The sequence below is a fragment of the Haemorhous mexicanus genome, chromosome 3, assembly GCF_027477595.1.
Source record: "Haemorhous mexicanus isolate bHaeMex1 chromosome 3, bHaeMex1.pri, whole genome shotgun sequence".
In the NCBI taxonomy this organism is placed as follows: domain Eukaryota; kingdom Metazoa; phylum Chordata; class Aves; order Passeriformes; family Fringillidae; genus Haemorhous; species Haemorhous mexicanus.
The window spans coordinates 21,254,022-21,280,976 of NC_082343.1; the positions used below are offsets into that span (position 1 = coordinate 21,254,022).

The 26,955-nt window shown below is 34.4% G+C and overlaps 1 protein-coding gene across 1 annotated transcript in view; it reads right to left on the minus strand.

The window, feature by feature from the left end:
- SPATA17 (spermatogenesis associated 17) overlaps nucleotides 1–26,955 on the minus strand; it is an 86,117-nt gene that overhangs the window by 33,123 nt on the left and 26,039 nt on the right. The window contains exons 6-7 of the mRNA XM_059843344.1: nucleotides 17,666–17,789; nucleotides 384–587 (exon numbers count right to left, since the gene is read on the minus strand). Coding sequence (XP_059699327.1) covers nucleotides 384–587; nucleotides 17,666–17,789 — 328 coding nt within the window. The remainder of the gene's footprint in view (nucleotides 1–383; nucleotides 588–17,665; nucleotides 17,790–26,955) is intronic.

A 26,955-nucleotide genomic window follows, 5' to 3' on the forward strand; every position in this document is an offset into this window, starting at 1 on the left:
GTAAGTAAGTAGGATCACCTTTCATTTCTCCTTTTTTTAATGATTTAAGATTGGAAATTAAGAATTCTAGCTGTCAATTATACTCAATTATATCAGGTCATATCTTTGAAATATCATAAATTACCTTTTTTCCTCAAAGGACAAAAACAACATATAAAGAATTAATATTTCCCTATTTCTACATAACATCTAGATTTCTTTTTTCTGTAAGACAAATCTGTGTCAAAGACTTTATATCTTCAATGCAAGCACTAGATTTATATTTTGAAAAAACATTCACAAAAGGGATTTTCAGACTTGATGGTGCAACTCAAGATATTCTGTGATAATCTCTGCTAAAAGATGTGAGCAAAAGCTGCCACAGAGTCACTGGAACATGTTACCTGAGGTTTCTGTCTGTCAGCAGGTAGCACAGGCAGTGATGTGACAAAAGCTGGAGGCTTTTTACAGGTTGGCCAGCCATAGAGCTCGTCAGCAAAGGGACTCTTCACTTGCTGCTTTCTGTGGGTCAGTGGCTTTGACTGCCGCAGCAGCAGTTCCATTGGATCTGGGGATTTCCTGAATGGTGAATTGTAGACGCCAGGAATCTGTGCAGAAAATGGGATCATCTTTGACTTCAACTCATTTAAATTTCTACATAAACTATGATCAAAATCAGACAGTGGCACCTGCTACACTTTTAAAAGTAAATCAGTCAAGTTAAGAGAAATAGTTAAGGAGAAATAGAAGAGATTTTTTGGAATATCAAAACCCAATAATTGTTTTTTCCCAACAAAATGTCCATAATAAATTCCTGAATAGCTATTACAATGTGTTTAGACTTAACAGCAGAAAACATGTGAAAAACAAATATTTAGCACAATGATTTCTAAATTGTGACTAAAATAGAAAGGTTCATTTGCCACTGAATTTGATTTTATTTTTTACATCACTAATTGTATGACTAGTGCGGTATAATATAACAATTACGGATATAAAACACATATTTCAAATTCTGTTTAAGCAATCTACATCATTAACAATCTGTGAATATCTAGCAAGTCAAAATTTTGTGACAGACTGTTCCCAAATCATACCTATATATGTAGGCATTTTATCAGTTGTATATAAACAATTCCCAAACAGACATATGTGAGTTTACTGAATTAATTATGAACTGTTAAATATGAGAATTCCTTTTCCATATTGCACAAAGCCACTAAATTTCCCATAAAACAGATGACATATCATTAAAATATACAAAAATTTAAAGATACTGGGTTGTTTAAAGATAATTATATTTTCTTCAAAGGTATACTAAAACTTTTAAAGTAGACTTGCTCAGTGAAAATATATTGTCCTTCACATTTATCATAATATTAATTACTAATAAACCTTGAATAAAAGTAGTAGGGAAAGAAATTGGTTTCAAGATGTGGGGAAAGTTAAGGAGAAGAGTAAATGTTTAAAATCTTGTATTGCTTTTTTGGAGCACTACTGAGTACCCATGAGAAAACTGTGTAGGGCATCAGCCTCCTCATAAAGTATTAAACTCTAGGGGCTGAGAGGACAGAACTCTCCCCAATGAGCTCTAATACATTTTTCATTAACATATCCTACTGGGAAGTTCCAGTTTCCTGTGTCAAAAAATTAAATAAGGTACATATAAAACATAAGGTCTAACAGATACTTTTTTAAAAAAGTATTCAGCTTATTCAAAATAGTGTTGGGCTATTTAAAATTTGAAAAGCTACATTCTTCATCTCTAAGTTGTATGGGTCTAATAGCAATTTATTTTGGTCCTCTGTTATTTGTTCTCCTCTTAGAGCATACCCTACAAACTATTTCATTAATGGGTAAAATGTACAGTGGGAAAGAGTACTTGAATAGAGGTAAGTGGTAGAAACATATGTATGCCAAAAAACCACTGGCTGTTCCTTCAGCTCCTCTGGATGCCAAATTAGAATGGCAGGGATCCGTGCTTCAAACTGCAGGCAAGCAGAATCACTGGAGTGAATGGGAAATTCCAGGTCCATCTCTGTGATCTATAAAGTCCAGCTGCAACTTAATATTTTGTTCTGCAGATCTGGCTTGTACTCACATAAACATCTCATAAAGTCACAGACTCTCCTCATGCTGTTATTATTTTCATAGTACTTCATGCATTGTTATACTGCAATTTTCTTATCAGCCCGGTGGAGTTTTGCCTGTGACCACTTGGTGGTCTGTAAGTGCTACATAAAGACAAGTTCCATGAGCTGTCTTGGAATTTATTGCACTCTCCCACAATTGTTGAACGCAGTTACACCATATACTTTTTTCACAAGTTCTCTCAAATATAAAACGCCACAGTCACCACAGATTCCATACAAATGGAATGCATTAGAATCACACAAATAAGATCCCTTCCTGGAGATACACAAACCATCTCTATGCCATGGTCATTATACCACTGCACTCATTCATCCTACCACAGCCTTTGGATCTGCCTACATTATGACAAATGAATTTTTTGTCCTCATTATGTTGATGACAGTAAATAGAAAAGTAATAACCTTTTTCACATATTTCACTGAACTCTTCACTGTGCTGTTGCTTCATTTTTCCACCCCTTCCTATGCCATTCATACTCAGCTGTGGGTCTAGCCATGCCACAAGCATGCAGAGGTTCCCAAACGTGGGGAGAGACCCTGCTCTCGTGATATGTTCGTGAAACACATTTTATAGAATGTCACAATGGCACTGAAAATTTAAATATTTTCCAGAAGAGAAACATCTCCATGCTCATCACGAAGCATCAGGGTGATCTGGAAGAAAACACTAAGGCATAATAGCATCTCTCTAAAGTTGGCAGGCATGGATTTGTTGATTGGCAACAGATCCTGATCAGGGCTGAGTCTTCCCAAAATTTACACTCATTTTTAAGCCTTTTCTTAAAAAAAAAAAAAAAAAAAAAAAAAAAAAAAAAAAAAAAAAAAAAAAAAAAGCTGAATAGCAAATTGAGGAGGAAATCTTTCACTTTATTCAATTATTTCAATCCACATAACACAGGTTTGAGGTTTGGGTTTGTTTCTCCAAAGGGTAAAAAGACAGTATCTGAAATAATTTAAATGTTCTTCCTCTGGAGAATGAAATGCAAGAATAACTTTAAAACAATGTTCTGTCTAGGTATTTCTTTTAGTCACACCAAGAGATAGTGTGTCTCCATGAGTAAAATGGCTTTCTGAAACTGCATTTTGCAATCTCTATTAAAATACTGTGCATATTCTATTTTGTGCTTCTTTGATTAAATGTTTGGCAGTAATAAAAAACTATAGTTCATAAAGGGTTCAAATACTGTGAAATGCTACTGAATAATAAAGAGCACTAATAAAATTGGCTTTTAGCACTTTTAATGAAACCAAAATTAGCCATAATAAATGTGGAAATCTATTGATTCAGTGTCTTTGTAATTATTATTGCTGAAAAGATGTCTTAACAAAGAGTCATCTTTTGTTGCCCTTTTTTTACATACTCTCAGGTTAAATGCATACAGATATTATATCAACTATAAAAATAGATTTGTAATTTAGAGAGGCCAACCAGATGCTTTAAAAGTTTTTGCTTCTTCTACAGGTGAAACTCTTTGTAAGATCTGGTCAAAATTGATTACAAAGTGCATGTTTAAATAATGATTTTTCAAGCAATCCTTGTTAATTACTTTACATTTTAATTATATATGTTGAGGTGTTCAACAAGACACATAACAAAGCAATCAACACAGTTAGTATCTAGACAGATAAAATTAATACTAGTTTATTCTAAATTCCCCAAGGTTTGTGGTAAGGTTAGGCCCAGATTTAAAATTGGTAAAATATGGTAGGAGAGACAAGGGGATGAGTTTGATTCTATTTTCCAGTTTAGATCAATCACTGGAAAAATTGCTTCCATTCTTTCTTAAAAATATCTCTGCAAGTTTTAGTCTTGTTTTTGGAATTTCTTGCACTGTGCAATGTGGTGATGAATACCCTATTCATTCTGTCCTCTGCAGGGAGCTGGCAGTCTACAGAAATCTAAGAATTTGGGGGATCAAAGCCTTTAGTAATTAATACATTTGAATATCTTCTTGAGACAAATACAATTTATTAAAAGCATTAATTCATTTTCTTTCCTTACTTTAATAAAATATTCTCTCAGCCACAAAACCGTTGTACTTAATACTGCTTTTTCAATGGTAGAAAAGTATCTGTCTTGTATATTACCCCATACTGTGATTTCAATATTTTCCCCACCTTTAGTCCATAAGAAAATATGTAACGCTCCAAAATATTATCATAGATTACAAAAACGTACCTCTGGTCTGCAGAAAAAATAACATATTTTTCTGTACCCATGCTCTTCAACACTAAGAAGGGTCTCTGTCAAAGCCAGCTTTCAGGACTTCATTTCCAGGAACAATTTTCTAAACTGACAAACACTATGGGGAAATCTGTGCTAACTGTTAAAAAAACTTACAGCTGAGTTATTTGCAGTACTGTCATGCTAACTTCCACCTCAATAAGACCAAAGAAATCTCAGGAGGGGACTCTGCTAATAGCTTCTTACTGACCTCCTTACATCAAGCCCTTCTGGTGAACGGTGGCCCAGTGGTGAATATGGCAAATGAGGTGTGAAAGCAGAGATATAATTTTTTTTAAGACGATGGTTCCGACTTGTCAGGGAAAATAAAATTAAAAAAAAAAAAAAAGGTAAAAGAAAGAGTGAGAGAGAGAAATGAGTTATACAATAGATATATTTTCCCCTAGAATTCTCTGCCTAAGACCTTCCATCATGGAAACCCAAGCGTGACCTGGAATATTAATTGCATCAGGTCAAGCATACTGGCAAATGTACCATTTGTTACGCAGTCATCCTTAGCATTACATTAATATTTTGAATCCTTCTGCATTTCTAACACTTTACCATTTAGTTTTCTCCCAATCATTTTCTTATCCTTATAATTAATGCTTAAATATAAAGAAAGAAAAAATCATAAGGAAACAAATATTAATTTAATAAACATTAGCAAGGAAAATATTTAGGGATTTTATGGTCTGAATTGCTTCCACCACTAATGCTGTATTTACTCAGTGCTGAAGAATATCCATTTTTGTCTTTTCCTGTTTATCACTTCGATACAGAGAGCAAGAGTTAACTCTTTCTGTCTAAATTATTGTTTTTCCAGAATAAAAGAAGAAAATTATTAAGAAGTTGTCTTGAAAGCTAAACTATGAATTAAGGCAGCAACAAAAGAAATTGAAAGAAGAAAGAGAGAAAGGAAAGAAAAAGGTGCAGGTAGAAGGGGAAAACCAAGGCTGTGTTAACTATGCAGGACAGTACATCAGAAAGATAGGTGATCCCAAGTGGTATAATAAATCCTGAGCAGTTTAGATTCTGCAACTTCAATTTATTAATTGTTTATTTATTAGTCTTCTTTCCTACTTCTTGGCTGAGCTTTTGAAGTCTATGTAAAAAATTGCAAACCAAATATGTTCTAAGATACAGCATAGCTATTGTATTGCAAATAATAATACACATGCAAAATTAAAAATTGACAAAGTTGAGCTGAAGATAAATTGCAAGGATTAAATCAATAGAAAGTGTGTTCTGATATATTTACATATTTTTACTGTAACTTAACTAAGCAATAATAAAGACATGCTATGTTTTAATTGCTTTTTTCATATAAACTCTGAACGACTGAAATAATCAACATATATCATGAATATAAATGTTTAATTTAACAGTCATTTAATCTTGAAAAAAACTGCTTTGAGGGAGGAAGCTTGTGCAAGTGGTTGTCACAGTAAGAATCTAAATAAAATGCTACTTTCTCACTCTGGTCTTTTAATGAGGAGTTAAATGAGAAAGAAAAGACTTCAACAAAACAGGGACTTAACTTGAAAATCCTCTTTTGCTCCACTGTATTTTGCAAAAAAACCTAAGCAAACTGAGAGGAGAGGTAAGAGATCTTTAAAAGCCATAAAAGTAAAAGCATGAAGGAGAGCTGTGAATGAAATATTTGCTAGAGATGGGATTGCTGAATCAACACTGACCAGTGCACTTCATCATAATTATCAGGACATACTACTGCCAGGGGATTTATAAAAATCCCACTCAGCAAATAATTGCCCTGCTGTTAGGAGATAGTTGGAGTGTTAACACACTGTCACAGTCCAGCGTTTAGTAAGATATTCAACATTCAATTACTCTTGCTGAGAACTAAAAGGAAACATGATCATTTCTCAGCTACTGCAGTTATGCTTCCACATGAATTCCAACGAACAATCCTGTTAATCCCCAGATATAGTTTCTCTTGCAGGGAAAAGAAATACCTTAAAACATTAATGATTCACAAGGAAATAAGTGTTTATATAATGCTGCAGACATGTCTGTAAAAGAGAAGGAATTTTAAATTTCTAACTAACTAGCTTTTCACAGACTTTCAGAATATTTCATATTTAGTGAAAATAAAACACCAAGACTTATATGAGATTTGTTTTATAAATAATATCTTTATAAAATCTGTAAACACTGTTCTAGCAACAAGTATAATAAGACTATGTCCATGAATTCAAATTTGAAACATCAAAATAATTAAGCTTCAAAAGAATATGTTCTACTAGCAACAATCTGAAATTCTTTAACTAATGTGAACAGAGTTTTGTATTAATAATTAGAAATACATTGTAAAGTTTATGCAGATGTTGGAAAAATGCCATAGTATGGTTTAACATTCTGGTTTGAGATAAAACTTATTTACCATGCCTGACAATCAGAAGAATTTCACCCAGCTTTATAAATGTAGGTTCAGTTCTCACTGAGCTAATGCTACTACTCAGGTCTGATCCTCTAATCCCTGAAATATATACTCTCAGGAATTTCATCTAAATAAGAACCAGAGGACCTAGACTGTTATTGCACCTAAGGTATTTTACCTTTCTTTGAGATACTGCTTTTATGAAGAGACAGAAGAATTCATAAATGAGTGATGAGTAGTGTATTTTCTTTCAAGTGGGATTAATTACCTGCCTTCTGCTTAATATATATTCTGTTTAAACAGAGTAATAGAAACATTAATTATTGTTATTCTGCCTTCAGAAAAGCTTGGTTCAGTCCTTTTAATCTGTGAAATGTTTGCTTGATATCAAAATAATAGTGCAATCACAGTTTAAATGCATTTGTATAAGTAAACCAAGCAGCAATTATACGGACTGTACAATGAGGTGTTAAGGAAATATTCAAACCCAGTATCCTGACCACAGACCATAAAACCAACCTCTAAACATGCAACGGACTAAGTTCAATTGCAGGAAACAACACTGCAATTGAGTCTCCAAACAGATTTCATTTCTCTTTTGTCTTGATGCCTAAATGACCAACTGCTTGGTCATTTAGGCATCAAGACAAAAGAGAAATGTAATCTTAGTTTACTGCATGAAATATTGTGGCACAATATTCAAAACAGAGTAGACCAGCAGATGCAGAGGCATCCCAAAAATGCATCCACCTTTCATTGATTGTCTCTCTGACTGAGGCTTACTCTGTCAAATCTAATTCTAATGCAGGCTCTTGATGACTTGACTAGATCAGGGATAATAACTTGAATGAGTGAGTGATGGCATGGGAAACAATACTCTTATGATGAAGACACAATACAGGGACAGCACAAAGTTCTCTTACTGTCTTCTCATTTGACTTCTGATTTCAAAACAAGCAGAAAAATACAATTTAATTGCTGAATGGCTTTATTTCAAAAACAGGAACAGAAAATTCCATTTATTGTTAAAATTTTATCTTTAAGAAGTGCTAGGCTGAAATGGGATAACATACAAATTATAATAATCTCTGAAAAGAAACCTGCCTCTATAACCACCTTAAGTAAGTGGGAATTAAAGACCTTAGTCTGAAAAATAATCTCTGAAGGTGAATTTATTCTTCTGTGTCTCAATAACTGCCTGTAAACTACAAACAGTATTGATGCTGCAATTATTTATCTTGTGAGAAGTTTTCAGAGCCTTAAAACACATACCTACATATTTGATATTACTTACATCTTTAAAATTAAAATTCCATCCATTGTCATAATGGAAAAAAATAGCTTTCTACGAAAAAATCTACTTGCAACTCACTCCTTTGCTAACTGGATTGAGAAAAATCCTTATAATTATACCACTTAGACTGTTCTAATTTGTAACATCAGAAGTTACCCGCAACATGTCAGAGGAGAGGAGAAGCTCTTTGTATCAGGTAAAGATGGAAATCATGTGGAGATTTCCTTTGTCAAGAACATAATTGCTAAACAGAGAACTGTTTTACTCCTCAAAACTGCATAGGTGCAACCAAAACAATGTAACATTCTTTTCCTTGAGCCTTAAGTCTGTTGCATTGTGCTTCCATGTGAGTATTCCCTCATAGACATACATATATGCTGACAGATTTATTAAACAGTAAACCTATGGAATTAAGCAATGAGTAAAAACTCAGAATGTGGCAGAATGTTTAACAAACTAGCCTGCAATCAGACCTATAAACAATGAGGGGAAGGTTTAATGAACAGTAGTAGAATTTTATAGGGAAAGAATAATCAGGGAACAGAAGCATGTTAGTCTGATTAATAAAGGTAGTCAGAAATTAGTAGAAAAGAGGGAAATAATCAGAAAAAAAACCCCAGAGATGACGACTATTAAAAGATTGTTGAAATGGAAAAACTGAAAGCAAAGCTAACAACAGATAGAGGGAGATGTACAGTGTTTGTGATGTCCCTTTCAGGACAGACACAATTCCCAAATTAACAGTATATATTAGATACTAAACTAAAGCATGGAATATTGAATAAACAGTGGAAGTTAAAGAAAGAATTTTACCATTATGCTATTCTGTTGCCTAAGAGCTGAAAAACAAAAGAACTGGTGCATCACTCATCTTGAAGTCTCATTAAAGCAAGGATACCATCAGTGCCACTTCTTAACCAACAGGAAGGTTTGCTGTTGAGACTTGCACGGTATTTTATCTTCATGACTTCTTCCACGCCATTCCTAACCTCTCCCTTATGCAATTATCTCTTACTTAGCATGTACTTCTCCTAATATAACAGGTGAAAAAAATTATCTGAGCTAGACCATAGCACACACCAGCTTGGTTAAATACCAGATGGACTACTATGCATCAACCAAATTTAAACCAGTAACTATTTCAAGAATGTCAGTGGAGTTCCATCATTTCTGAATGTAGCTTTGTGAACTATTTAGTTGATGTTGTGCTGCACTGTGATTTCCTTGCAGTATAGATTTTTTCTTAAATGTTTTTACCATATCCTACCAATAGCCAGCATTCAATATATAACTCCTTCTTACTGACCCCGCAGCAATCCAACCCTTTTGCCACCCCAATTGACAGTAATACACAAAATGTGGCCATGTTTTTCAAAGATCTCAGCATGTACACTTTTTGATAGATCACAGAGCTTGTCCTTTAAACTCTGCCATTAATCCTACCCACAGGAATTGAGTACAAAGTTTGTTGTCTAGAAAAAAATCCACACAAATATGGATTATGCAATTCAGATGCCAAAAAAGACTGTTTGAATGCAGGGACCTTCTAGCAAGTGGATTTTTAAATTACTAAGGCTGAAATGCTCAATGCTATAATATATGGTAGATACAGAGATGTCACTATGTTATAATATCAAGCTTTGTGTGATATGGCTAGTAACAAGCTCTTTAGAAGAAGCTCTGAGAAATATTGCCATATCTACTGGGACATATCTTTAAAAACTAAGCTTGCATAGGATCGATCAGAAAACAGCACTCAAACTACATTTTATTGTGTGTTAAGCACTTTCTAATGAGGGATTAATTTTTTTGTGTAAACTCTCATTTCTTTGAACAGTTAACCAGTTATAAAAAAAAAACTGAAATGATTTTATAGCAGGCAGCCTTTAGGAAAAATAGAGTTTACAATACTGTCACAGATAATTATTAAAAGTTCATTTGCTGACTGTCTTTAAGAAACAGGAAGTGAGTATCTTGTTTTCTAGGTACTGGGACAAAATGAGAAATTATTGATTTCTGTTGGAAATACTTTCACTTACCACTTGTGCTAGGCTGAGACTTCAGAGAAGAGTGAATGGGAGGGAAGTACTTTTCACTGACACTGGGAAGAAACACATCTGAAATAGTTCAGATCCATGCATTTTGCATAGGAAATAGGTTATGGTGTCAGCAGATAGCACTTCCATCCTCTAACCACAGTTACCCATTTCTGGGCATGAAGATCACCATGCTTACAATCTTAGTTTTGGCTTTGACTGTACTTGTCCTCCCTAGGGAGATAACCACTATTTCCTAGAGAACAAAAATGTCTGATTGAAAAGAAAATGAGCAAAACTGCAAAATCTATGGAAGTTGTAAAGTTTGTCACTAAATTATTTTGGCAGTAGGTGCACCAAATAGATTCTGGAGGTGTATTTTGTCTTTCAGCTCTTTCCCTCTTTTTTACATCACCATGATAGTGTGTTGAGTAGCAGAATTACAGTTCTGTGTCCTCAAGATTAGTTATCCCAAAGTGCAAGAGCTGGACTCAGATTCTACGAGAACTAGAGATTTTTGATTGTGTGTGCAAATCACTTAACGGCCATTTTTGGAATTTCGAGCTGGCATTCGGGCACAATGTCTTTCAGAATCACAAATAGCTCGGTTACTGGCTTCTTTCATTTTACCTTACTTTGTCCCTCTTTCTGACAGAAACATTAAGCAACATGAACTGACATCCCTTCCAAGTGAACTGAGATGATGTGGACAGTGCCCCATGAGGCACAAAATTGGAATGACTTTTCTAGAGTGAATGCCTGTGAATAGACTGATACATCTGGCTTCCAATGGGAAGTGAATACACAAGGAAAGCTTGCTGATTGAACAATAGGAATTGTCAATTCCCATTGTTCAGTCAGCACAATGGGAATTGTCAGAAAGATGTAATGCAAATTGTGGACCCTTTGGAAATCATGTTTTATAAAAACAGAACACTGCAGCATGAAGTGCCTCACATACAAGTCCAATTTAAATGTAGCTGCAAGCCTGCCTGAGAACTAAGAAAGCTCACCCTCTTCTCTTTAATTTAAATAGGATTTTTCATGGTACAAGCTTTGGAAAGTACTCAGAAACATCTGACTACTTGGCAGAGAAATGATGAGTGGATATTAAACACCCATGGATAGGTGGGGATGTTCATTGATTGGGGCACCTAGAATAAAAAAAAAAAAATTGACTATTTTAGTTCATCTTCAAGAAGTATTAGTACTTATAATGAATGATAATTCCATCCCTGGAATGTTTTAGAGACAGAATAATAAAATTACAACAGTAAAGAGGGAGGAAATAAAATGTAAAAGGTAAGAGCTAATTCATTCTTCATGCTAGTTCAGTCCTTGGCCTTTGCTGAACAGACACTGCCAATAGTAACAAATTATGTATAATCATCTTGTGATGTGGACTGTTCACTCGGGACTAAGCTCAAATGACCAAACTTGCAGCCTTGTCTCTTAAACTGTGGATCTGAAGATCAAAGGCTAGGGCTTTATCCACTGAGTCCTCACCTTTATAAGAATAAAACTGCCAGCTGTCCAGAGACAGAGTGGATGTCAAACAGTGTCATTTTAGACCAATTGTTTTTCAAGTTCTTACAGGACAGCACATTAGGTTAGAGGCATATTAATCAGTTGTGTCTCCTGAATATTCATTAACCTGCTCCATGAAGGATTTTGTGGCCTTTTTTCTTTCTCACTTAGAACATTAGACATTTAGACCTTAATAAGTGCAGCAACTTCAACAGAATTAACTCCTGATTTCCAGTAATATGAAAAGGGGACAAAGGCAGTCAGCATAATGTTTATGAATCGCCATCTCTGTAGACAGGAAAAATTCAATATATGACTACTTAAGCATTGAATAGAATTTGAATTTAAAATATTTTACTCTGACAAAAAATATTTTATGAACTGACAAATGCTAAATAAATATGGAAAAATTAGAAATAAATACGCAAACAATTGATATAAGTGATATTTTGAAATCTGCAATAAATATAGAAAATCAAAATGAAACTGTTCTTAGAAAACAAAGGACATTTTTACTTCCTTTCTATTCAAAAGCCCTAATACAGAATCCAGAGAAGTTTGCTTAATGGTTCCCATTAAGCTAAAATGGAATTGCTTATGGAGGTACGCAGAGAGAGTAAAAATGGAAAAACTTGGTTCTCATTGCTGATATTAGAACTTTTCACTGTTACTCACTTGAGAGTAATTCATGGCAAACATTTCCTTCCTCCTCACAGAACGTTATTCTTAAGGTGGGTTTTTGGGCCTTTTTTAAAATGTTTTCTATAGTGCTAATCTATTAAAGGGTTACTTTCTCACATATTAACATCTCCCTGGAAAGGATCATCTCAGTCAAGACTAGTTCCATTCAAAATACTTTCTTACTTTACAGCACCAGCTATAATATTCTTACAAGTAATTCTTTACAAAGCATTATTTCAATGGGAATAAATGTGGGCCAATATCAGCCACATACCAGCCTTGACTCAACGGACAGATGGTGACACACTCAAGCAGGCACTGAAAACCAAATTACTGTGATCCAAGAAGAGAACTCATGTCTTGCTGCTAAAAGGAATGCCATAGTTTCCAAAACTTCTACAATGAATAGGGCCTATTATTACAAATTGACTTTGTTCTTCCCTTGCAGGTCAAAATTACCAGGATCTTATGAGCAGTATCTGTTCACAAGCTGCCCAAGGACATCAGGAAAAACTGTCACCTTGCTAAAGAGGGCTGAAAAGTGATGGACTTTTCAGTGTTGCTCAGAGTGGCAGAGGCAATCCCCAGAATCAGATGAAATTGTGGAGAAAGAATAAAGCACTTCACAGTTGCATATTCCCCTGTGACAGAATATCAGAGACAGCAAAGCTGTGAAATGAACATGCATGAGCAAAACAACACTTCAAGGAGAATGAGTGAACCTGATCTTCCAAGGAAGCACAACTTGAGAGCTAGTGTTAGTGCCAGATTTCTTAACCCATTCTCCCTGTCTAGGTTATTCCTTCTCTGGGTATTAGGAGAGGCAGGAATTGAAGGAATATGGAGGCCAAAATAAACATCTAAATATTACAAAAATAGAAAGTTGCACAGCTAAGAAATACAAGTCCTTCAAATACTGTTCCCTGGAAACTGAGAGAGTATTCTTGACAGTAATTATATTGCCCCATTGCTTCATTTTATTCCTCTACCCGTGCTGTTGGCCACTGTCAAAATAGGATGCTTGGCAGAGGAGCCTTAAGTCTGAATTAGTCAGGTCGTCTAATTGGGGGCTAACAGAAAGGAGATGCTATACAAAAGTCAAGAGTAGACATACACACATAACAGCATGATTAATTTTCTAAGGTCTCAATAGTTAAAGCATTCAGATAGAACAGAAGCTCCCAGAGAACAGAGGAGCAGCATTAGCTCATCTACTCTCAGCATGATCTATCACAGAGCAGGAGGTGCAGCTTTAGAAGAGAATCTGTGACTCGGTCCACCAGCCACAGCAATGATAAGCTTAAGTGATGCATGTATAACATCCCACCATTAACAGTGGACAAGTATGTTCTTCAAGTGTGTGACAAAGCTTTCACCATTTTGCAGATCAAAAGAAATTTGGCTTCCTGGACTAATTGTACATTTATTTTGTGTGACAAAAAGTAATTGTGTTTATCTGTTTAGAAACAAAAGAAATGGGAAAAGAGAATTAAGACTCTCTTTTACCTCACCCAGTATTGTTTGCTATACATTAAAAACTATAAAGGGGAAAAATATGTTGCTCTGCTGATTATCCAATCCTCTCCTCAGTGACAGGAGAAAATGTAATAGCAGAAGGCCTTTTCAGCTGTGGGACTTAGAACACTTTTTCCACAGGGATCTTCTCCTGAACTCAATACTTTACAGGACACGACTTCTGCTCTGTATTTCAGTTACCACTAGCTTCTGCTCCCCATCCCACTGTGGACTTGCAGGTGCTGATGCACCTGCTCCCATTCACAGAATCACCTCTGCATTGTCACTTGCTCAGTCAGCAGATACTGAAAACAACACAGGTCTTCATTCTAGCTTGATACTGGATCTCTGGATTTAGACTGTCATACTCCTGACTCTCATGACCACTGTAAGACAAAAGCCAACTACAAAATTTCTTTAAAGGCTGAAAATACTAATGACAGGAATCATGCAACCACATATTTCAATACAAGTGGGCTCTTCATCCCCATTTCTGCAAAGTGCCATGAATGTATTCAGTGCTTTTCTCTGTCATTGACTTTAAAGGTCATTTGTCAGCACTTGGCAGGGGATGGCACTCACTACAAATGTTGGCCTTGAAAACACTACAAAGAGAAGAAGTAAGAACCTGTTCAATTACAGTGAAGATTGTTAATACAGAAAAAGGAACTACAGGAATATAGAATAATAATCTACATAGGTCAATATGTTTATAGTGGAAAACCACATTTAATAAGTAGTTTATTTATTAATGACAGTTTGGAAAAAAAAAGGATCATTACCACTGTAGAGGAAATAGCATACTGTGATTCTGGACTAATAAGAAAAACTTAATTATTTTAAATTTCATGAGTCAATAAGAAATCACCATTCAGTTCATGATAAAACAGATAAAAATGATGAAAACAAATTTTTTTAAGAGTAGGAAATTATGAGAAATATTCTTAATAAAGACCTTTTTTATTATGTTCATCATAAAATCAAAAATTATCAGCCTGATAAGATAAAAAACACATAAGAAAAGGATTGTGTAATGTAAAAAAATTAAAACTGGAAATACAGAGAATTATATTTTTAAAATTGAATTTGGTTTGGAAGTCACAAAGTTGCCACCACACAGAATTATTCCTTGCTGTATTTTACATAGGAATCTCTTGTACTAAGCAACCCAAAAGTAGTTTTTCTTTATAAAGTAACAGTTTATGAAGAAATAAATGCTTGAATAACAAGTTAACTCATGAAAAGGACAAAACACTAAATTGATCATAGGCCATGCTATTACATCCATACCAGACAGCTCTGTACATTCCCGACACATTCTTCAGCTTTACTTATTGAAAGTAAAACAATGTTACCAACTAGGGCACACCTTGTATATAGATAAAGATATAGACATAGATTTAGATAAAGATAAAGATAGAGATATATAGATATATAAACTCACTTCTGAGATGTTGTGGGCTTCAGCTTGGGAGAGAAGAATGAAAATTACATGCTTTTCTTAACAAAAATTGAGGAGCAACAACTCCTTAATTCTTTTCTGTCAATAATTAAACACCCTTTTCTCACCCTTTTTGCCTATATTAAAACAAAAATATTCCAAATGATAACACATATTTGAAACAATTATTGCAAATAGAGATTTTTCAATGCTGTCCATATAACCTGTCTGAACACCTGCAGCCTTGATGCATGAGGTGGCTCAGCTCCATCACTGAATCTCAGTGTATATGACAGGAAGGGGAGGAGAACCAAATTTTGGCAGGTCATCTCTATAGCTTACTGGGCTTTAGGTAATGCATGACTCTACAATAAATCCAGCTTATCAATGTCCTCTTTTAATTTGCAATGTATCTTGCTTACAAATGATATGCTTTCTTAACTCACTCAAAAGTGTTGACTTTTGCTGCCTGTTTCTGCTGAGACATGAATGGTCCTTGCTCAGTAATCAAATTTACTGTTCTTTGAAAGTAGCAAGATGTAGCTGTAGCCAGGTCAGAAGACCAGACATTTAGAGAGCAAAATGTCAGGCACGAAGCATCAAATCAGTAAATTCCTCATGGAAATAGTTTGCCCTGTATTTTATTAAGATATCAAATTCTACAACTATGCGGACTTGTTTAATACCGACTTCACCGTAAGTAGTTAACTTCAAATATATCTTTGATGATTTTCAAGTTGTCTGTAGGTTTTGCATTGATTTACATTTCCTTATGTTTTGAAATACTACCTGCAAAAGAAGACAGCTCTTGGAGCTCAGTTTTCTCATAAAGAAAAACTTCTGTGGGCTATGAGTCTCAGTGTTTATAAACCATCTCAGCAAGCAAAACCAAGAATTTTTTTGTTCTGCTAGCTAAAAACACTGCTAGCTAAATTCTAATTATGTAAAATTAGTAACTGAAATTCATCAGAACATAACAGTAACTGCTGCCCTCTACCAGCAGTCCTCCGTGGCTGAAATGGGGAACTACTTGCCATTCTTTAAAAAGTGTTACCGCTTGCTAAGCCTGTATCATTGGAGGTGAGCTGAGCTTACTACAATCTTACTAGACCACAAGTCACTCCATGTCACCAACCTGACAATTTTTGTACTCCAAGTAAGCATATTAAATGCATGTGTTTATATAAATTGCACTGTTCAAAACAAGACTTCCCAATTTTCTACAGTTTAAAACAATGTAAAACACGGCGCAGATTATTCTTAATATCCTAGATCTACATGTGGAAAAATAAATTATAGTAAGCTAATTTCAGTCATTAACGAGCTTCCTTGTCTAATAGCCGTTGAGATAACTTTTTATGATATTTTTTACTGCTTTAAAAAAAAAAAACTTAAATGTAATTTACACATTGAGTTTTCATAACTGAGATCTAGTTAATCAAACCACATTTCTATCTACAGGATATATCACAAATAATTCCCAAACAGAAGGGAAGATTAAACATTTTGTCATGAGGTATAATAGTATTTTTCCTGCATTCTTTAAGATCAGCAGTTCTTAAACACAGATTATGATTAACAACTTTAAAAAAGTAAGCATTAAGTTCATACTAATATTTCACGTTAATTCCATATCTATATGTACAAAGAACAATCAGCCACCACACACTTATGGAGACAAAATCCTTTTTTTTTTTTTTTAATGAAAGTTTATAAGAGGGGACTAAAAAAAAAAAGGCAAACCCACAAGCTTTACCAATCATATAAAATTTATATTAGATATATCTACTGGCATGTTTATCTGTCTGTTTAAAGCAGCTTCCATAAGAAAGTTTGGAATATATACCAGTAATACTGATACAAAATGAAATAATAATAATATTTAAGATGTATTAGGCATTTCTGAGTGAAAACAATCATGCTAAATAAGCTGATTCAGGAAGTTCTAAGAAAAGCTTTAACTGAAAATCCACATTTGCAATCTCTCCTAAAAACAAGCAGAACACTGCACCAACCTAAGCATTAGCTCAATTAAAAAGGGGGGGAAAAAATGAAATCTCTTCTCAGCTTAATAACTTGTTAGTTCTTGACAAGTGCAACAACACAACAATAAGCCAGTCAAAATGAGTTTTTAAAGCGAGGTTATGCCCTTCATGTTGTGTTATCACAGTGGCAGATCAAACTGCTGACTTGGACTCTTTCTGCCAGCAGTGCCGATGCTGCCTCTATGAGCTACTGTCACAGAATAGTCATGGTACCTGCTCTTGCCTATAGAAAAGCACTAAATTGAACTCGAAGTAGTGTCTTTGTGATATCTTTTCAACAAGTCATGTCCCATTCAGCCTGCTAGTTTATCTCTGTCAGGCTGGGGGCCCAAGTGGTTTGCATGAGCTGTCAGGGACAGGTCTACCAACCTGCTCAGTGCTAAGGAGGTAATGCGTCTTTCGGGCTTGGTATTTCTTTTCCTTTTCTTTCTTTTCCAGGTCTTTCATTTTCTTTTCATGTTCCTTCTTTTCTGCCTCCTCTTGAAGTTCAAGCCTGTAATAAAATAAGTCTTCTAACTATATTGTAACAACAAAAGACATGCTAGTCTTCTATTTTACTTTAACCCTTTCATAGCTTCACAGTGTTTTGTTCTTATATATTGGCAGTATACTGACACCACTGGAATGTAAAATTACTGTTCTTTCAGTTCCACAGCAGTAGGATATCACATGGATATAACTAAGGAGAAACAGGATTAAAAGGATCAAAATTAGGAGCAGTAGATAGGTTCAAATTCCTTACAGCTGATAAAATAGTATTCATGTAAGTCCTTTTATTTGCCTTTAAGTGTCATTTTACTTTGAATTTCTCTAAGTGGAAGCTATTATAATATAAATACGGGTTGTTTACTTATGTTTCAGCTAGTGCCTTGTGACACCTCATGATTTGCAGACAGGGGAGATTTTATGGAATGAGACGATAACAGATATGGGATAGGAGATGATATTCACTGCTTGATCCTTGAGTAAGGCTGAGAAAATACGCACAGAGAAAAACGGGATGGGAACCTTTCATGCACACATTGTCCTTAGGAGAAGTTTCCGTGGCACTGGGCTCTTTGCGCAGGTCATTTATGCTCTGGTTTGATGAGAGCTGTAGAGGCCACCACAAGAGCCAGGAACTGAACTGCTTCATGCAGCACTGCACAACAGAGGTGTGCAAACACAGCGAGCCATCTAAATGTGAATCTGTGCAGAAAACCCTTTCATCATAAAAGAAATATGGAACTACACCTAACATCAGGTTTCAAAGAATGGAGAACACTCATGATTTCAACTGATTTTTACAGGAAAACTTGAACAGAGAATGGACATAGATTTCCAAATCGATGTTGAGGTTTTTTTTTTTAGCCAGGCATGCTATAAATTATGCAAACAGTAGAGTGAATTAATGTTCTATTAGAAACAAAATTCTGTGCTATTGTGCATAGTGCATGTGTATAGAATTTTTTGACCCAGTTAAAAAAGGTTAGTTTGATTAACATTTGTTAATTTTGTTATTACAAAATGGCTAGTTCAAATTAACCTGCATGCCAAATAAACCAAGCATATTCAATCAAGCATTTAAATTGCTAAAAAGTTTAATTAGGTGAGTAAATTCTAGTCTTTATGTTTTCTAGTACGTGTATATACAATAAAATAAAAAGAAAAAATATTATTCACATAACTAAATATTCATCATTCAAATATTCCTGCAAAACAGATTTTTTAGAGGCATCCACATTAATAGTCTCAGTTGTTTCAATGAGTACCAAATAAGACACTGTGAGGACATGGGTCAAATCATGTCAAAATATGCATATGATATGAATAATCCCATGGAAAAGTAATATTCCTCCCAAAAGCGGTTTTTAAGATTGTGACTCAGACTTACTCTTAATATTTTAATTATCCTTAAATTAGTTCATCAAAATACATGAAAGCTCAATAATTGCTTTATAAATATGAACACTTTGAAATCCCATTCTTAAATACAAGTTGCAGTGTAGAACTTATATTTGTTTCATGCTATCTTTCAAGATTTTATCAATTAAAATAAGCAAAATGTTAAGTAATTAAACCTTTTATTTCAACTGTAAAAGAAAAATAGAATTAAAAGGAAATACAGATCAGAAAAGATGCACAGGTATTTTTGAATCTTTGAAAATATTTTTTGTTGCAGTTTACTGTTAAAGGCTGCTAATACAATATTTCATACAAGGTTACTTATGAAGCACACTGACGTTTAAAAATCACCATGCTATGCTTTTGCAGCAGTGTAATTTTTTCCAACATAAGATTAAATTGCAAAATAAATGAATTACTTAGAGTGGCATGGCCCCCATTTTGCCACCCTTCTCTTGAAAATTGCTTATTAATATGAAAAAAGAAGTTGGAAAATAGCCTGTTTTACTTTATGCATAGCGTTCTGGGGCCTCAAAGCCTGCAGAGCCGGAGTAGCTGCACATTTTAGATTGTGTTGGCAAGCAGTGACGATGACCTTTCTGACCTGCATCTCAAGGCTATTATTAATCGCTAAGTAACCTGGTAAAGCCAAACAAATTTGTTTCCATTGAAAGGATCTCTATCTGTGTCTGAGAATTTGTGCTGTACCAAACAAACCTCATTAACTGTGTCCATTTTTGACAAAGAACTAGGAGTTGGAGAGATTGGCGACCTTTCTTTGTCCTCGAGGTACAGATTTCAGAGTCACTACATGTAGGCACATAAGCATTTTTTACTAGGAAACTCTTTGTTCTATATCCATCAATCACAAACAAATGAATAAATAGACAACAAATATAGTATAAACATTGTTCTTTCATTTTATGCCTCTTTACCTTCAAAATCAAAGTGTGTGATCCATGGTTTACATATTTAATACTATTCCTTTTTGATTACAGAGCCTTCTATTCAGCTTTAGTACCCTTACCTACAACTGGTGAAATAATAATCAACATTCTTATATACTGAGGTACTTCTTCCTAACAGTGAATGTGGAAGCTTTTTGATTTAGAACACAACTGGTGATAAAAACCCACAAATAACATCAAAGATATAGATTTGTATTGCAGAAATAACGATAACGGGATGCAAAATGTTTCCCGTTGTCATCAGTGGGAATTTATCAGATTGCTTTGAATGAATTATTAATAATCATTACTTGCTATAATTAAATGAAGTCTAAAATACTTGTTGAAGTTCCATGTAGTTCATGATCTTTTTAGACAGTGCTATCATGATGATCATTCCTGATAATCACATACCCTCAGTAATATTTGTACCATAATCCATGTAAAAGTTTGAGATTTTTTTAAAGCAGTTACAAATAATTTTCTGCATACTTTTGCAGCAGACATATTTTGTCAGTTGTTCTAAAATATCTCTATCAGGCATTATATTGCCCTGTACAGTTGTACAGAACATGGAGACAATTCTGTCACAGGGATAATAGCTCCCAGGATGAATCCCTCCTGAGAGGCAGTACAAAATAAGTGGTATATAGCAGTCCAAACATGGCTTGACTGGAAACACAGATATTTTAGCATAAATATAGATTTATTTTCAAGCCATTTGAACCTGAAACTTTCATCTCTTTTCCCATACTTTCAAGCATTTGAAAAGGAGCAACAAAAGCAGAGAATCTAAAGCAGTTAGATATGAATATACTCTTTCACACATTAGCAGATTAATACTAACATGTCATGCACTGTGCAGGGGTTTCACTGTTGCCATACAGAATAATGTGTAGAAGGATAAGTGATACTAACGACATAAACTTAACCTTCCAAATGCAGCTAGATTTCCACAAAGCTTACATGGAAATGTGTTCACTGAGAAGTTTCGTGCTTGGGCTCTTCTACATGTATGCCTTCCCAGAGAAAATAAATTCAAATTCTATTAAAGTCAATAGGAAATCAGTGGAAATTATATGATTTTTTTATTAAATCAGCACACTTCCTGACAGTCTTCTCTTTGTTTGCAAATATGACGGGTTCATTAAGCAACCTTTTCTTGGGATATATGGGTATCATCTCTGTGACATTATGAATACTAGCTGTGATGCATGACACTATGTGGATTGTGGATCAATTTTGCATCAGGATGAACCTTTCTTGGTTCAGTGTGAAGTGGGAGAAGGCAAATTGTTTGACCTGCTTTTTTAAAGCTTCGATAAATTTTGCAGGAGAAAAAGAGTTCTGTAAATGCAAAACATGTTTTAGGGTATTTGATAATCTTGTTCTATTTTTGTAAGCAACCTGTCTGTTGCACAGTTCATAGCTGGAAAAGTACTGCTTATTAAAAAACTCAAAAATTGGGTAATTATTTTAGCACATAATCTTTTTTTTATCTTGAAGCCTATCTCAATATATTAACAGCATCTATTTCATCTTCCTACAAACCTGGCTTTTCATATAAGTTTAGTCCAATCAGACTTTCTTCCACAGATATTTTTATGGAATAGCTTTGTAGGAGAATTATGTGGATATTTTAACAAATGTAATGTTTTATCATGATCTGAAAATTATTAAACAAATCAGAAGAATATAAATGTTTACTACAGCAAGTTCAGGATGCATTTTTTTACCAAAAACATGAGTATACTGGCTAACACAAAGTGTGTTGTCCTTGTCATAGGGAATGTTTTATGCTTTTGAAAATAGGCATAGGATTATAGACACATGTGCTCAAAACCTACAATTAAAAATGATCTTGTGTAACAAATCTGTTAAGTACCTACTGAATTGTTAATGATGAAATTACTTGCTCTATATAGTTCGAAAATAAAAAAAATTCATCTGACAAGGTAACTTATTGTTATTCTGATTCTTCATTATGCAGTAGGCAATGGTGTTGGTTCCTGCTATGAGATGCAAATTCAGTTGACAGTGCTCCTGCTGTCTGTATAAAGGTTAAAAATACACATATAATATTGTTCCTGGCATTTTTGGAAAGGTCTTCAAGTGATGATTTCAATAATATACAGATTTTATTAATTCTGCGAGGAGCTTCATCATTTTAAAAATTCACACTGACCTATATTTATTAAGTTTATCAAACTATTGCTTCTGTTTGCATTTCCGGTAGCATTCTGTGGTCCTTTGGCCAAATAATATTACAAAATTATTATATTAACTAAAGGAAAGGGCATCCAATAAAAAACAATAATCAGTATAGTTGCCTGGAGTATCCGGAAAAAGTATTAAGTTATTGTGATTTTAAACAGTTCTGACATCAAATCATAAAATTCCTGCAACAGAAGCAGTAGGCAACCTTAGCATATGAGGAGATAACCTAAATGTATTTTATCTTCCTGACTATATATCATTCTCCCTGCTGAAATACAGAATATGGAAGGTAAAATAAAATTAGTGAGACAATAATTTTTGGTATACCACTGCATGCCTCTTGATTTAATGTCACATTGGTGTAGGTGAGAATGGAATATAACCTGCCATGATGATATTGACTTAATAGAATAAATTTGGGAAAACAATGAAATATATCTATAGACCAGCCCAGGATGTAAAAATACTTTAGAGAACTCTGTACTTTGAAGGCAAAGTTTTAACAGAATACACATACTACATACTTAAGTTAGCTATGTACCATCAGTCAGCTTGCTCATCCTCAATATTTTTCTCATTTTTTAAATGAACCCCTTCAGATTTAGCAAGCAAAACAGGCAACTCTCTTTTCCTCTCTACCGTGATGTATAGTCTTGTGTGTATCCTGACAGAATTCCTTGACCAAAATATTTGATCTCAAGGTGCAGTTTGATAGATGCTCAAAGCAGCAGTCAATTATTAGTGGTACAAGGTATCTTACTGCCTATGAGATCCACCAGAAATAGATGTCCAAAATTCTTACTAATTTTAATTCTGAATGTTTACATGAATTCATTCGACAAATTAATCATGACACTCTCTTCAAGATCTGGAGGAATATTATTGCTCTGCAGTGGATGTCCCTTCAGTGCAGTGAACAGGAAGTATGACTCCCTAATATGAAAAAATAAAATAAATAAATCCAGTGTGTAGACATATGAAAATATCCTGTATCTCCTATTATTATTCATTTTACAGAAAGAAATTCATAACATCTTAAAATGCCATTATAATGTGTGCATAGTAGCACATCATCTGTCCATCTCCCCTAGTCACATAGTGTACAGTGCCAATGGAATTAAGAGACACACCAGTTCCACTGTCAAGGTCCACAGTGTGATCAATACACGACGCTGGAAATGTGATGAACATGGTGGTGAAGGGCACACAGTGAATGAATACCTTGTGCAGATCAAGAGATCAGGGCACAGCATGTACCAGGCGATAGGGAAGAACAGACGGATGCATCCTTCTTATCCCTCCAATTTCCACTGCTGCACAGTTACTCAGGAGAGTGCAACAGCCTTTCAAGCTACTGATTGCAGAGGCAGCTTAGAACTAAAACCAGAGTATTTTCCTAACCCACTATGCAGAATCTTCTAATTAAGCTTTCAATAACAATTCATACAGAATTTTTTTCCTCATATATACTAAAAGCCTACATTGTTTCATATATAGTCTCTTAAGATTATTCTATTTCCTCAAAATGTGCAAACTTCTTGGTTTAAATGCTTTTCCCTTGTGTATATATATCCTTAAGGCAAATTTACTTTATCCTCATTGGCAGCAGAAAGTGCTGTGAAGTTAAAAAAATTTTTGTAAAAGGTCCAATCTAAACAATGATTTTTCAACGTAATTATTTTGATTTAATTAAACTGCAAATCCCACCTATTATGGATGTGGCATAAGAGTAACTAATCACCAAAGCTTCTGTTGGCACAGGAGCCAGATCCGAGTATACTGCTTCAACTCTTTTTATGCCCAGATCTCTACTGAAAAACCTAACAGGAAAAATGTTTTCACTCAATGTCTGTTTGCTATTGACCCCTTCATGAAAAATCATACTGATTGATTAGCTTTAATACTGAAATTAGTATTTGGTGATTAGCTAAAAGAGTGAAATTAGTATTTGAGGGTAACAAAGCCGATCTGGCCCAGAATGGATAACAAAGCTCCAACACAATTTATTCTGACAGCAGTTTAGCAGCAGTGGTCATTTCTAGCACAGTGTCAGTGCTAAGCTGCTAAGAGAGCAGTCATGTTCCTAATTTTTCCTGCAACATATAAAAGAGGGTGTCTAACACCAGCCAAATACCATTGGAAGTTTTCAAGTGAATGTCATGTGAAAGTATCTGTTATCTTTTGGCATTGCAATTCCCAGAAGACTATATATGCTACCATCTGCACAGTAATAACGAGAGGAAAGCTCACTGCTATGTTTTGCTACAGTTAAGCTGTTCCCAGTACTGGAATGAACTCATTTAAGCTAACTGTTATCTCTCTGTTGCAGTGCAGTACAATGTAGGCATATCTGTACTTCTTTTACTTTAATATATGGTACTTGGCAACATTTACAATATTCAACATTATGTGATTTAGAAAGCAAACATGACGTTATAGCTTCTAAAGGTCATCAGCTAAGTTGATTTTCCTTCTCAGAGTATTATGAAACAATTTGACTGAGGTCTACTCACTAACTCACATCCCTCACTTAGTTTCACATAAAAGTCTGCATACATTGATAAATAAAATGGTACACTTTGTCTATATTAAAAAGGTTTTACAACAGCAAGGCAGGGAGAGCTTTTATGTAATGACCTATTATGTATGGCAGAGAAGCAATGCCAAGACTCACAACTTCATAGTGATTTTTGTGGTACCTCATGGTTTTCTCAATTTCATATTCATGGAATGGTGTTATCACTTGAGCATCTATGATGTCATTTTTATTGAAGCATAAAACACTATGAAAGACACAGTAAATGAATAGTTTTATTACACAGCAATTGTAATTATTCTGGGAGAGATCTGACACATTTTTAAATACAGCAGTACTACTTGTTAGTATGTGATTTCACAACAATGGCTCACTGCCAAACTGAAAATATCAACTAGATCCCAATTTTCAGAAGTGTTAGGAAATCTTATCTCTTACTGTCTTAAAAACTTCAAAGTAATCAACACCAAAAAAAAAAAAAAATCAGGCATTTTTAGTATGCCATGCAAGAAAATATACTCGGAATTGAAGTCTGCTCTCTGAAATCTTGGTTCTACCTAATAAATGAGACTACACTTAATTATAGATTTCAACATCCAATTATACATGTCTAAAGAGTACATCCAATATATTCTATAGCCGACACAAGCACATAAACTTCAGGTCAGAGTACTAAATCTTTCCTGAGGGGCCAAACACAATGCTGTAGATGGTTGTGAGGCCTCTCCACCAAGTACAAGTAGGCAAATGAGTGCTGCATGCATTGGAAGCTGAAAGTACAAATCTGTTTGTTAGCAAACAGCTCATTAATTGGACGAGATTAGAATAGCCTACTTGGAGAAGAGAGGTGGAAAATGTTGCTTTCTTGAAACACTTTATTTCTTGATTTGGTTTGAAGGTAGCAGGAATTGTGAAGTTCAAGGTAAAACACTGGGATTTAGCTTCAGAGTCAAGGATAAACCAGTTAATGGACTCCCGCAATTATCCCTACAAGGTGAAGAGTCTGAGGAATTTGAAAGGGGTATAATAATAAGTAAAATTTTCTCACAGTTTAAGGGAAGTCATGTTCACAATGTGAAGAATTATGGCTTTTAAAGGAGGTATTTCAAGCAGGATTCATAGATACGAAGAAGCTCTTTCACATGATAGAAAGCATTCATACAAATGAATGTATAAACTGACAGAAGAAAAATGTTTTTTTAATTTCCTAGTCATCATAACTATGCTGAGTTGTGATGCTTAGTATTTTAAAGGACATTTTACCAAAATGGTAAAAAAAATTATTTTAAGCAGAGACAACATCTTTCAATGATCTCTGTTGTTTATGTCTAGCACACTTTTCAGTCTAGTAGAGCTGAATATAACAAGAAGTAATGGTTCAAAGATAAAATGAAACTGTTTCAGTGGGGAACTATGGGACATACATTGAACACCAAAGGTAATTAACTCCTGGATTAGAATTAAAAGGGTATTTACTAAATTTTGATCTATTTTGATTGATGTTATTAAATCAAGACTAGATTGTTCAGTCAAAGTTTAATGGGCTTTTTATAGATACTGCTATAAATTGGATATTGATAGACTTCATATTGGTGATAGATCTGAAGTCAGACAAGATCATCTGATTCCAAATAACATTGTTTTCATTATTACTAGGACAAAAATCCCACTTTTTTGTAATTACTCACTACTGCTCTAGATTGTAAAAATAAAAGACACAGAGTCTTTCAGTTTTCTTCTCTGAGTGACCACTTCAGAGACTTAACTCTCCTTAGATAACAGAAAAGTCAATTTATAATGATTTAGAGAATAAAAAAACAACTAAGACAATTTTTTATCCCTTTTTTTCTCCGTTTTGGACACTTTTTCTTTAAAACAAAACAAAAATGTGCTCATGAGATAGTGTATACTGCTTTTCATCTCATGTAATTCTATGATATCACATGGGACATATAAAGCAAAGGACTGAAATTTTCCCCTGAAAAAAAATCTGAAATGCCAAAGAAAGATCAATAAGCCTTCACACCCTCAGACAAAAACTAAATCACGAACTTGGAAAAAAGCAGTGCATAGTC